Source organism: Mus pahari, chromosome 9 (genome assembly GCF_900095145.1).
Source record: "Mus pahari chromosome 9, PAHARI_EIJ_v1.1, whole genome shotgun sequence".
NCBI classification, from domain to species: Eukaryota; Metazoa; Chordata; class Mammalia; order Rodentia; family Muridae; genus Mus; species Mus pahari.
In genome coordinates, this window is record NC_034598.1 from 82,071,540 (window position 1) to 82,085,663 (window position 14,124).

Sequence of the window (14,124 nt, forward strand, 5' to 3'; positions counted from 1 at the left end):
CTCAGTTGAGAATTCTTTGTTTGGCTCTGTACCCCATTTTTAATGGGATTATTTGAATTTCTGGTGTCCAGCTTCTTGAGCTCTTTGTATGTATTGGATATTAGTCCCCTATCAGATTTAGGAGTGGTAAAAATCCTTTCCCAGTCTGTTGGTGGCCTTTTTGTCTTATTGACTGTATCTTTTGCCTTACAGAAGCTTTGCAATGTTATGAGGTCTCATTTGTCGAATAGATGCTTTTTGAATATCTTATTCAGGTAGCAAGTACAGTAGGCTTATTGTTTCCATCCTTCAGACTAGAAGAAAAGTGATATAGTAAATGATACAGTAGCTCTTAAAGCTATAATTAGAAAGTGACCCATAAGTCTGCTGACATCCCATTGCCCAAAGTGGCATGGCCATAGCTAATTGCACAGGAAGCATTTCTGATTCTCTGTGAGGTTAGGGCTAGAGTAGTTGGGCTCAGTGACATTATGGATGCAAGCCAAGGAAGATGAGCGGATGTGGATGAGTCATGAACACAGTCTTGAAGGTGGAAGCAGAATGTCTGAGATGATGGCACAAAAGGTCAAGGTGTGTGTGTGTGTGTGTGTGTGTGAGAGAGAGAGAGAGAGAGAGAGAGAGACAAAGAGAGACAGAGAGAGACAGAGAGACAGAGAGACAGAGAGACAGAGAGAGAGAGAGAGACAGAGAGAGCTTTAAAGAAGATGCATTAATAGTCAAATAGTCAGAGAGGTTACAAGATTAGCATGGTCTGTGTCTTTCTTTTGGCAATCTGGTAGCCATTGTTACTGGCTTTTTTTTTCTCTTATAGCTTTGCTTTGTCCTGGTTGTTTCCAGCATCCCATGCCAGGCATCTTCCTGGAAACCCCCCTTTCTTCAATCCCACATCTCATTTCTTAAAGGATGCTTGCCACGACCATGCCATCCGAAACTGCTCCTCCAAATTCCTTTACCTAGCAAATGTCTCACGGAGCATATCTCACCAGCAGTCAGAGCTCATACTTTAGGCTTCGAGTTGCATTTATTGATTGCTAGGCTTCCTGCAAGCTCTAGGAAGGCTTGTTGTGGTCACTGACATAATCCAAATGGCATCAGCAGTGCCTAATGTGTAGTGGGGGTTCAGTATCTGTTGAATGGATGACCTTGTGACTGTGGAAATGATGATGAGGAGTATGGTGGGAATCTTTGTGTTGTGGGGGGTAGGGGTGCTAAGTTGCAGTTTGCATCTGCAGGGATTCCATCTGGAGTAATTGCCCTTCAGAAAGCATGGGGCTAGGGGTGGGGCTTGTGCTCATCTTGCAAATATTTTACCACCTTCTGGGCCTACATCTCATTTTATATGTGTCTTTATATCAGAAGGGACGTGTGTTTCCATTGTTCACATATTAAATGGAAAGAGCCATCAAAAGGGAAGAGCCTTGCAACTGAAGAGAATGGCTTTTGATAAAGCTAGGACCTTGAGGCAGAGACTGGGGTGCAGACTGGATATTGGGGCACTCCTTCTGCTAAGGTGGAAAGGAAGGAAGGGTGAAAAATTAGGCTCTCTGCAGGAAGGTTTGTTAGGCTGGAAGGCGAAGGCATTCTTGCTGGGTAGGAGGGACTCTCTCAGTGATTTTGGTTTAGAGCACGGCCAAGGTTGCTAAGATCAGAGATTTCAGGAGAAATACAAGCATAGACACAGGGAAGAGGAAAGTGGGAGGGAGGCGAAATGTTTGCACAGCATGGTCAAGGCTAGGGGATGCTGCTGGTGACCATGCCTCTCTGGGTTTTCTAAGATGATCATTTCCTCAGCGTCCAGGCTCACTTGGAGCATCATCTCGTCCCATAGGATGCTCCCATCAAGGACAATGAGTCTTCCTTTGTTGGATTTGTCTACAGACCTTGGGGGGATGGAGTATGTCCCCTGTTGTATGATCCTTATTCAAATACAATTATTCTCATGCTCTCCATTCTATAAAGAATGGAATGTCATGAGAAAATGTGCCAACCATGCTTGAAATCCAAACGATGACTCCCATCAAAGTGGGGAAGAACAGCATGCTGGGAAAATCATAGCCCCATGCACCAGTAGATACTAATTGGTAATGGACGGGGTCTGTCTGAAAGCATGCTTGTTGCCTGTTATTAAACTGTACTTATGTAGGCAGTTATGGGGTGGGGTGGGTAAGTGGGTGGCAAAGGGAAGGCAGGTGAAGTCAGCATACAGTGTCCCTTTGATTTGCAACTCTGTTGAAAGTATGTATGTACTGTGTGAGCTGCGATTCAAGAAAGTAAAAATTTGAAAGTATATGGCAATGGTAACATCAAGCTGGGACTCTATACAGATTCTTTTATTTTTATGGCCTTTAGGAGGTAGATACTGTTGTGTTCCAATTGCAGACAAGAAGATGAACCATTACCAGTAAGCAGAGGGACCTTTCTATTCAAGCCCTATGGCTAAGTGTTCCATCTGCTGGGCTTTCAAGCTTGTTTTGCACTGCGTACTTTAGGCTATGGTCATCTCTAAATGCACAGCACTCAAGAAATAAGTTGGTATTTTTCAGTGATCATATGAGGTAAGCACTCTATGTTAAATTATTGAGGTGGTATGGTAATTCCACCAACATACTCACAGGTTTTACACTGAGCTATTACACACTTGGCTTCTGACTTAAATCTCTCAAAAAGAATCTGAGACCCATGTAGGCAGAAGCATCTTTGGCCTGTGCTTTTCGGTTTAAGATGCTAAAATTTTCTTATTATCTTGAACTCAGCTCATTAACATGCTTATAACTATGCCGGGCCTTGGGTATATCTCTATAAACTGCTAATAATTTTCTTTTATAAGGCAAAGTCCACTCATGATAGGTTCCACACCAGATCAAATCACTGCTTTTAGGACCTCAGAATTTCTTGTGGCATAAAAACATTTGGTGGTAATGCTTTTAATTCTTCACAACAAATATTGTGATGCCCCAGAGCCTAGAAACATTTGGTGTTCTCATTATTTAACAGCATCCTATTCTCCCTTCAACTGTTTAATAATGCATGTGTAATTTGGTATAATCTCAGCAGGATTTGAAAAAGTGAGACTAGCTTGTTTTATAGGTTATTCTTGGGTGGATGAGTAGCTTGCTTGCTCATTAAGTTCCATCTGGGAGATAACCTTAGATGTGGCTTTTTTGGAACATTCTGTCCATGGCCTCTATCTTGCGTCTTGATCTGATTTGACATTTTAAGTTCTCTGATAGGGCTGGTGAATCCTTAGGTTCCTTGTAATTTTCAGCCTTTGGCAGCTATGTTTTATTAATGTCTCTGGGCACTGGGATGGATATGATCAAGTAGGTAGAAGGCCGACTTCATCTTCCTCTTGAGGTTCCTTCCTTGGTAGACCCAACACGCAGGTATGATTAGCATTTCCTTTCTACATGGGTCCAGTGAAATGCATAATAGCCCACCACATACATTCCTCTTCCTCCCTTTCCATGTCAAATTATTGAAATACTATTAAGGACTTTCAGACAGTTTCTGGAATGATCTGAGGAAATTTTTAGAGGGCAGTTCTGTTGATAGAGACCCCTGGGGGCGATCCTGAACTCATGGTGTTTTCTTCCTGCTTTGATCCTTGTATCTCATGGAAACGGAGATAGCCACCCCACCCCCACTCCTACCACCGCCAGAACCCTAATTAGGTTACAAGGGAAAAGGTGTGCTAAAGCTCTTTAAAAAAAAAAAAAGGAAAAGGAAATGAAAAAAAGGAAAGTGAAACAGTTTTGGAAAAATATGAAGAGTAGTCAGTTATCAGTAGAGGGTGGATAAGGACAAATTATCAGCAGGGCGAGCTCATTCAGACCTTTTAAAATTACAGTTTCAAGGTTTGGCCTGTCAGTTGTATTTCTTCAGCATCTGACATGATGCCCAGTATGCATAAGTGTTCCACATATGTAGTCATGTGACACTTCACGACAGGGACAAACTATGAGAAGGGCATCACTGGACAGTTTCATTGGTGTGCCAATGATAAACAAAGGCCCGTAATATCATTAGGTGATGTAAGCTGGTGGGACTTCCATCTTGCTAAACAGAGTTGCGATGTGAGACAAACCTGGGTTTTAAAAATGTATATATAGCTGTAGTGATGTTATTCTCCCTATATCAAATGCTTATTTCAAAACAGACACTTTCCAAGATTCTTGACACAAACCTTAAAGCAGTATCCCTCCAAGGTAAATGTTATAAACAAAATGTAATGGATATTTAAAAGCTAAGCTTGGCGAGAGTAACTCTCCCATATTATTTTATTTATTTTAGAAATTAAAACATTACATTATTTCCCCTCCCTTCAACCCCTTCTCTGTCCCCTCTCTCTTAATCTTATGACCTCTTTCTAAGATTATTCACACACACACACACACACACACACACACACACACACACACACACACACATGAATAAATATATAAATACAACCTATTGAATCATTTAGTGTTTCTTGTATGTATTATAAATTCTTAGGGCTGCCAACTTTTATTGAATAACCAACTGGGGAGAGGTTAGCCCTGGAAAAGACTCAGACACCCTCTCTCAATAGTTAATTTTCTGTAACTCTTCATCTAAGCATGGGACCCATGCATTTGGGATGCATTTGTGTTTCTGACCAATGTATGAAAGCTTTCAGATTTCTCTTGGCTCGTTATGGGCCAAATGTTTTTGGCTCTTCAACATTCATGTGCTGAAATTTTTGTCCTAGTGAGATATTAGAGGTGGGGCTTTTAGGAGGAGAGTAGGTCATGAGGGTAGAGCCCTCACAGGTGGAACTGTGTCCTTTGAAGGAAGCACAAGAGAGCACACAAAGTCTCTTTTGTGACATGATAGGGACACCCTTTGCAGGTAGCTATCAGCAATCAGGAGAGAGTGCCCTCGCCAGGGCCTGAGCATGTTGGCAGCCTAGTCTAAGACTTCTAAATTCACATCTGTGAAGCATAAGTTTCTTTTGCTTATAAGTCATGCGGTCTATGATAATTTGTTATAGCAGCCAGAACTGACTGAGCATTTGCTTATCTTCTTTCTCTGATCTCAGTCTCTAAGCAGAAGATAAAACTAGAAGCTAATGAATTCTTGCAAGATATAAAGAACAAATCTACAGACTTGACCGTGTTGTTGCAGATGAAGATAGGGGTATGAAAGATGGCATATGAGGAATACAGAATGTGCTTTGCTGAGAATACAGAAGTGGGAGACTGAGGCAGGATCATTGAGATTAGCTCACAGAAGAGATTCCTAATAAAATACACCCAAGCCATATAGTTTTGAAGACCTGCAGTCATTAACTTGTTAACAGAATTCTTTGAGCACATATCATGTAACAGATAGCAGTTACTAGGGGTATAGTAGTGACAAAATGGTCAAAGCCTTTGTCTTCAATGAACCTCACCCAAGTGCAGACATCCAAGGAGCAAGTAAGACAGTATATCAGAATGCAACAGTGATTGGGAGATAGTCTGGGAGGAGAAATGCTTTGTAAGAAGGGGGATGAAGGAAGGCCTCACTGAGAAGTTAATAGCTAAGAAATAACCTCAACGAGTTTAGAACTCAAGACATATGATACCAGAGAGAAGAATATTCAAGAACAGTGGTTCTTAACCTCCCTAGTGCTGTAATCCTTTAACACAGTTCCTCATGTTATGGTGACCCCCAAGCATAAAATTATTTTTATTGCTAGTTTATAACTGTAATGTTTGCTAGTGTTATGCAACTTAATGTAAATACCTGATATGTAGTATATCTGATATGTCTCCCCTGTGAAAGGGGTCCCAACTCATAGGTTGAGAACCACTAATCTAGACCAAAGTGAGGCAGTTGTGTTAAGCCTGAGGACTGGAAGCATGAGTGATGGATGAGACAGTGAAGGGCAGAAATGGTAGGAGGCAGGCATCACAGTCTGGGGAGCCAGCTCCCATACGATTGTTCTAAGAATTATAGTGTTTTCTGAAGGTGATAGAGAGAGTAGAACTGTTTGGATCAACAACAAGTGACATGGGAGAGTTTACATTTTAAAAGGAATCATCTAGAAACTGTGTTGGAGGTATATAGTAAGCATAGCTGGGTTACAGGGGGGAGGCAATTTATAAGGCAATTGTTTTAATTCCCAAGAAAGTCGCAGGCCCTCATCATGGTGGAAGTGGAAAGGAGTTCTTGAGAGATGGTGAGACTTGAGGGGTTTTCTGAAGGGCGGTGAGTCTACCATTTGTTATGGAGTTGATTTGAGACCTGGAAGGAGAAGAGTTAAAGATGGTTCTAGCTTTTGGATGAATATCTATAAAGATGAAGTCATTCTCTACTGACATAGGAAAGACTGGAAAGAGTTGATGCTTTGTGTGCATATGTGTGCGTGTGTGTGTGCGTGTGTGTGTGTGTGTGTGTGTGTGTGTGTGTGCATGTGTGCACATACAAAATTCAGGCTGGGATCACGTCAGCTGGGGTTGAGTTTGTCTCTTGCACTCACAGCAATGTGGGCCTTTAGATAGATGAGTGTGGGTTTCATAGATAGATGAGGGGTTGGGGCCAGAGATAAAAATTTGGGATCCACCAGAACATTGCTGTTTAAACACAAGACCAAGGATGATCTTTCTGGGGGTGAGTATAAATTAAGAAGAGAAGAAAGGCATCTAAGAATGATATCTGGGGTCCCAAGGCCGAGAGAGGTTGGGTTGAGAAAGCCAAAAGAACCAGTATGAGTGATTCTGTAGGCTGGGGATGAACTTGGTTCTAAAGGGGAGACATGTAATTGAGGTGAGATCATGAGGAGATGGGAAGCAATGAGTGTTGGCAACTGTTTTTTGGAGGGTAGGATTTTGGTATAAACTGGAACAGAGAAATAGAGTGATAACCTGATAGAAAATGAGCCAACAGAGAGAGCATTTTCATTTTTAAAGATGGGAGAAATAACAGCAAGAATGCTGTTGGGAATGATTTCAGAGGGGGAGAATGGATGCCTTGAAGTTGGAGGGAATTGAGACTCTCTAGAGCGAGGGCCTCCGTGGGCAGATAGGCACTGGTTTCAGGGACTGGATGAATATTTTCCAAATCTCCCAGGCTTCCTTTGATTCCTTATTTTCCATGGAATGAGCAAGGGGTCATCCACCCTTCCTCCCAGCAGCTCTCCCCGGTAGCTATGTCACAAATCTCAGTCAAGGGAAGTAACACAGTGCTCATGTTGTAGGAGAAAGTCTCTCAGCCACTGCACCTCTTTGTGCTATGCCTACACAAATGCAGCTGGTTGGTACCTAACGTTTCTAAGATACCCATGGCATGTGTGAGTCCGGATGAGAAGCACATCCCTGTTTCTGCGATGCAAAAAGTAAAGGCAACACCTTTAATGAAGGCTTCGGCACTAGGGTGGACCCTTTTGTTCAATGGGGTAGCAGAGTCCACTCACTGTGTCTTTTAACTCCTTACCATCCTACTTTTTTTGTCTGTTTGTCCTTATACTGGCTCAAAATATTTCTGTCCTCAGGACCACCTCCTTGAATTCCAGAGTATGAGGCTGATCTGCTAGGCCCCTCCATGCCTTATTGTAAATAAGGGTAATAATGGCCAATATTTCTTGTGGTTGTTTTTAGGATTCAACCAATCATAGTAATTGATTAGACTTTGGGATGAAGAGGTATCAGTGTACCCTTTCCTGCCTCTGTTTATTTCTGTCTTCTTTACTTCTTTCAGTTTATCATTTAATCAGATTCTCTTTTCAAACGAGATGTTAATTTTCCTGTGTTGGAAAGCCTTATCTAGTCAGCTAGGAGAGGTGATTTTTAAGGATAAGGTCTCATCCTTTAACCTCTTAGTGTTCTGTTAACTAGGAAGTGTCTACATTACCAAAATCTTAACATTTTTGATGGATGTTTTACTTGTTTGACTTACTGAAGACATAAATCCTTAGGTATTCAATTTGGAATCCTGTAAGTCCACTCTCCAATAGCTCTCATCTGTGTGCAGCCCATCTGAAGCCCAGTCCAATTCCTGGACAACTCTCACTGCCCAGAGACCAAACAGCATCTCTCCCACGGGCTCCCCTTCCTGTCTCATGCCAGAGCACCTGATTAACTCCAGACCCACACATGGCCTCAGCTGCCTTTTTCTTCCCTTCTGAGATCAGCTGCCAGTCTCCAGGATTTTTTTTTTTAACTCCTTTCGTCTGTTTCCCAAGGCACCTGGGCTTTGAAGAGGCTGTTGAAAAAGAGTAGATTATTTCATTTTTTATGAAAAAGTAGGAGGCTTCATAAGGAAAATTGGCAAGATCTAAAGTTATTTGCATTTCATAAGAATAAAAAATTTTAAAACTTTGAAATATGCTAAGAAAAAATTCATCTATGTGTCAAATGCCTGCTACAGATTGAAGCTTTTGAATTCAGCAACTGAGAGTCTGGACCAAGGTCTCTGAGTTAGGACTGTCTGGTGACTCATTGGCTTGGTAGTGCTCTCATCCCTTGGTAATGTTCTCCTCTGTTTCAGAGCAGAAACTAGCCAAACAGCTTGTCTCTGTGCCCCTGGATGTGGATGACACTTTGAGATGCTTCAGAGAGACCCTGGAAAAGTCCAAATATCATAACAGATCGGTCCGACACAGCAGAAAGCTGCTTTCTTTATTTCTTGCACAGACACAAGGTAAAGGTTCGTTTTCTGTCCCTTGATCTGTACTTACGTTGGGTATCATCCCGCTGAGTGCTCCACACTCATAATCCTCTTTTCCCAGCATGCTTTCCCCTGGCAGCCATTATCCTTCCTCTCTCTCTCTCTCTCTCTCTCTCTCTCTCTCTCTCTCTCTCTCACACACACACACACACACACACACACCTTACTGCCTTTAAACTTTCTGCTCACTTAGCCAACTTCCTGGAGTAGAGTGCACATGAAGGAAAATAGTGTCTACTAAAGACTTGATTCCACACCTCGGAGTTCTTGGAGCTTTCTCTGCAGGTGTAGAGCTATGATTATTCTCATTCAGGAGATGATTGAATCATACCAAGTTAAGAAGAGCTATACTGAGCTTCTTTTAAAAGACACAGAAATGGGAGTATGTTTTCATTTTAATCCCAAGTGTGGGGTATGGTGCTTATTTCATATCAGCTGACTGTGATTTGCCTCATGCTCTAGGAGAGGCATGATCTTGCCAGCTGCAAATAGTTTCTGTGATTGTACGACATTTGGAGTTCAGGAGCTCTTCAGAGGGTTTATAAATCCTAAGGTCCCAAGAGGCAGGGTGGGGTTGTTGTTGGTTTGTAGGTTGGCTGTTGGTTGCTGTTGGTTGTGGTTTGTTAAGTAGTTGTTCCCAAAGAAGAGGAAATTAGGTATCCTGACAGTGAAGATCAAATTCACCCCAAAGAACTTGATGCACCTAACCAGCAGGAAGTAGTCTGACAATAATTGCCCATCTTTCCCTCTGTCTACCTTCCTCTCCTAACCAGGGTTGAGAGGATGAAAGTGGAGAAAAGTGGAAGAGAGAAGAACCTGCAAAGTAGTAAAAGATGATCACACAGAGCCTTTAACCAGATGCCAGTTGTCAGTCTCAAAGAAATAGATACACTTTAGAAAAAGCATCCATAAAATGTCTCTTACAGGGACTGAGGAGGAAGTAACCAAGAATGTTGGAATGTATACAGCATGAAGGCAGGAGGGAGGCTTTGGAGGGGACAAAGGGGTCAGCAAATGGAATGGGGAGGTCAGGTGACTAAGGACAAGTGGGCACTGGGGAGATAGCCCAGCAGGTAAAATGTTTGTCATACAAGTGCGAGGAGCGAACCCATGTCAAACTGAGCATGCTGCTAGCACCAAAGTTGAGCAAGTGGCTCCTGGGCTCTGTGGCCAGCCAGCCTAGCTCAATGGCTATGTTAAATTAGTTCTCCATATTTACAACCTCCAATTGCTAAGTATTTTATTGATGCATAAACATGAGTTACAAAATCAAGGACAACTCCTTAGAACCGTTCTCCCAGCTTACCCGGCAGCTCACTGGATGCTGAGACATTCTTTTATTTAATTTTTTAAAAAAATTTTATTAGATATTTTCTTTATTTACATTTCAAATGCTATCCCCTTTCCTAGTTTCCTCTCTGAAAGTCCCCTATATTCACCCCAACCAACCCATTCCTGCTTCCTGGCCCTGGCATTCCCATGTACTGGGGCATATAGTCTTCACAAGACCAAGGGCCTCTCCTCCCATTGATGGCTGACTAGGCCATCCTCTGCTACATATACAACTAGAGACATGAGCTCTGGGGGTACTGGTTAGTTCATATTGTTGTTCCACCTACAGGGTTGCCGACCCCTTTAGCTCCTTGGGTACTTTCTCTAGCTCCTCCATTGGTGGTTGTTTATGGGATGGATCCCCGGGTGTGGCAGTCTCTGGATGGTCCTTCCGTCTCAGCTCTGAACTTTGTCTCTGTAACTCCTTCCATGGGTGTTTTGTTCTCCATTCTAAGAAAGAACGGCATTCTTAGTAGTTCATGCCTAGTGCTCAGGCCGTTAACATCAGGGTCCATCATGGCTTCTCCCTGGGCTCCTTTATGCTGCTTTCCTGGCCTGTTTCCTCCCTGTGTTCTCTGATCTTCTAACAAGATGGAGTTTCTCCACTCCTTTCTTCCTGTTTCAGGTCAGAGCTCCATATATGTTTCTTCTCTCCAAGAGGTTTCTGGCCCAGAGTAGAACTAGAAACTTAACTATGGGAAACTATATGTTTTTCTGAAGGCAGACTCAAACTTTCCCCAGCTTTCAGAAGAAAACAAAAGAATTAGCTCAGCCTTAGCCTTGCCAGTCGCCCCTCTGTAGTGCTGTAGCCTGTCTGTCTGTCCTGTAGTGCCTTAGCCTGCCTGGAAGCCCCTCTGTAGTGCTTTTCTGGAAACATGAAGGGACAGAACCCATCCACTGGAACAGCTGAAAACTTCAGACTTCATGCTGCACGCCCAGGGCTAAGAAAACTGCATCTGTCTGCCCATAGAAATGTCCATCGGAAATGCCCATCCTCCCCTGACATTTCCTCTACCTTTCTCTCCTCCCTTTCTTCCCCCTTTCACATTTTCCTTTTTTCCCCCATACCTTTAGGTGAAAGAGGAGGGATGGACAACTCAAAATTTACTCCAGGGAAGGTGGAGTTTTGCCTGGGAACGGAAGAGATGCACATGCCAACACCCCCCGACCTTTCTCAAGAAAACTTCCGAGTCTTTAGCTCAGTGGAAAAAAGCAAACTTCCCTTCTCCCAGCTGGGGCTGGTCATTTCTTCCTACTACCAAACTATTGGTGAGGCCAATCCCTTTACAAGTTGTCGTTATGACTGTCAATATTAATGTGAGATTGCATCTGATCCTGAAATGTTACCTTTAAGAGCAGGGTGAGGGCTGTAGAGACAAGATGGCTCAGCCAGTAAGTACTTGTTGCGCAAGGACAGAGACCTTTGTTCAACCCCCCATCTAAAGGTGGAAGGAGACCGACTCCACAAAGTTTTCTTCTGCCCTTAACATGGACTCTGTATCATGGGATGTGCTCACTGCAAGCACCTCTCTCTCTTTCTCTGCCTCTCCCTGTCCCTCTCCCTGTCCGTCTCCCTCCCTCCCTCCCTGCCTCCCTCCTTCCCCCCCTCTCTCTCACACACAAATACACAAACACTAATAATAAATGAATTAAAAATTAATAATGATGAAAGAACTCAAATTCACCCCAGCCGCTTAGGCTATGCTGGAACCTTCTAGAGACAGAAGCTGCCCCCCAGCCTTCTGCTATGACCCACCTGGCTATTATTCTTGGCCACTGCAAGGTTCTAGGCCACCCCTCCAGCCCTGTTCTTGTCTTGCCGGAACTGAGAGTTTCTTCTGAGGATGATGGCAGTGCCAAGTACTTCTGCTTTGTTCCAGACAATCTCACTCTTCACATCTTTCTCTCAGGTGTAGCTTTTCTACAAATCCAGTAGTGCATCCTTCCCCATATTGTATGACACTCTCTCTAGTGACGCCCCTCCCCACTGCTACAGACATTGTATAGTTCTCCAATTACTTGTTAAAGTAAAACCGGCAATTTGTATGTAATATGTGATTTCTGAAAGTCCATTCCTGAGCTGTAAAGATAAAAGGAGGGTGAACACAGGTCAACTCTGTAGCTAGATCCCATGGTCTAATATATAAATGTGAGAGTACATGTGCTCCCATCCCACCTGAGGAGTCTCCATGACGACCGGAGTAGATTGACACAGATGTGCTATATCGGCGAATTAAGTTCTATCAGCACTGTGAGTTTGGCTCTCAACAAAGCCAAGCACCATATTTCTGGGAAATTCAGGGCAGTTAGAAATCAAACAAGAATACTTTAAAGGGAAACCCTTATAAAACAAAGTTAGATAGTGGACTGCATGAACAGGGATCTCACTTTCTTTGGTCACTGTGGGGCAAGTTTCGGCAAGACACCCTGCATCCCCAGTTGTTGTTGGCCATGGTCCTGTAGATGCCTCTCTGTGACAGAGCAGGGTACCCCTGTCTGAGGTCTCAGAAATGTCCTCTAGGTTCTATTGCTGCAACCATTGGAAAGTACTGACACATCTGTTGCTTTCTTCTGGCTAGACAACCCTAATTATATATGCATTTATTAGAAAGCTGATAACAATACTCTCTCTACTGCCCCCCAACCCCATTTAGGCAAAAGGAAAAATCTGATCTATTAGGATCTTGTCAGATCTCCTTGGACCTTTCTGCTCATTACAGTGCAATCTCAATCTCTCCAAGTGGCGATCAGGGGCCTCTAAAATTTAGCCACTACTTTCTCTTGAGGCTCCCAGTCTACTCGCTCTTTAGAAAACCAAATTTCAGCTTCATTCTTACATCTCTGGCCTTTCCCCCAACCCCCGCCCCCCATAAGTCTCGTTAACCACCTTTGCCTGCCTGGCTTCACTCTGTAATTCTGGAGGCATTAGACTCAATCTCCAATCCCTCAGTGTTCAAACAGAGCCCTGTTTGCAGTTTGCTCTCTCTCTGGGTATATATAGCATGTGGCATTTGAAAACACCATTAGCTTGAGGTTTATTTTTTTCCCACTGCAATCTCCACAGTTAAGAAATAATGCAGTTAAAGAATATTCTTGAAAACATAAAGGGAATATATTTTCCCTCAAACTGACATTTGTTCTTTTACTTGATTAAAAATACAGATGTTCTCCAAGCCAGCAATCAAAAGAGCCTTAAAGTTCAGACCCTGCACTCTCTTGGAAGCCTCCTCATCTTTGCAGATAAGAAAAGGTATTATCCCAGAAGTTTGTAAAGGCACACACTTTTGTTTGTTCGATTTAAAAAAAAAAATTAGGAAAAATCTTTTCTCTCATAATGTGAGTTCTACCATAGCACGGGCGTTGCTCTAATTCATTCATCACGTGACCTGAGACAAGCCATCACAAGGAGCAATCACCTTAGTTTTATCCTCTGACATTTGCTTCTCGATTTTACTCCCTGAAGGTTGGCTTGATTCATGGCCCCAGGGGATGTCCCGCACACTGTTCTCCTCTCTGTCTTAGGGCTGCTTTTAAATGTTGGAGCCAAGCTCTCGATGACATCTTCAGAAAACCAGATGTGCTGCACAACTGGAAAGAATTTGGCACCTCTCTCCCCGGTGCCCCCAGCAGCTCCTCATCTCCCGGTTTCAAAGACTACAGTGAAGAATTTCTATCAAAATTTGGCATCTGGGGGTGTTTGCAAGGGGCAATGATCTCAGCGAAGATAGCACAGTGAGTGTGAGCGAGGGGCGAACCTCACCCTAGCCCCGGGCCACCTTTGCTTCCTCTGTGGTTATATTCATCTTTAGGGCGATTCAGTCTCATCTTGTGATAATTTTTTTAAAATTATTTTATTAGATATTTAATTCATTTACATTTCAAATGCTATCCTGAATGTCCCCTATACCCTCCCCCTCCCTGCTCCCCTCCCCACTCACTCCCACTTCTTGGCCCTGATGTTCCCCTCTATGGGGCATGTAAAGTTTGCAAGACCAAGGAGCCTCTCTTCCCAATGANGGCTGAGTACGCCATCTTCTGCTACATATGCAGCTAGAGCCATGAGCTCTGGGGGTACTGGTTAGTTCATATTGTGGTTCCACCTACAGGGTTGCAGCCCCCTAC

The 14,124-nt window shown here is 43.2% G+C and overlaps 1 protein-coding gene across 1 annotated transcript in view; it reads left to right on the top strand.

Moving 5' to 3' along the window:
* The window catches only part of Cfap54 (cilia and flagella associated protein 54), a 287,635-nt gene that overhangs the window by 129,958 nt on the left and 143,553 nt on the right, over nucleotides 1-14,124 (top strand). The window contains exons 40-43 of the mRNA XM_021205638.1: nucleotides 8,491-8,643; nucleotides 11,077-11,271; nucleotides 13,165-13,252; nucleotides 13,525-13,734. Of these exons, the coding sequence (XP_021061297.1) occupies nucleotides 8,491-8,643; nucleotides 11,077-11,271; nucleotides 13,165-13,252; nucleotides 13,525-13,734 (646 nt within the window). The remainder of the gene's footprint in view (nucleotides 1-8,490; nucleotides 8,644-11,076; nucleotides 11,272-13,164; nucleotides 13,253-13,524; nucleotides 13,735-14,124) is intronic.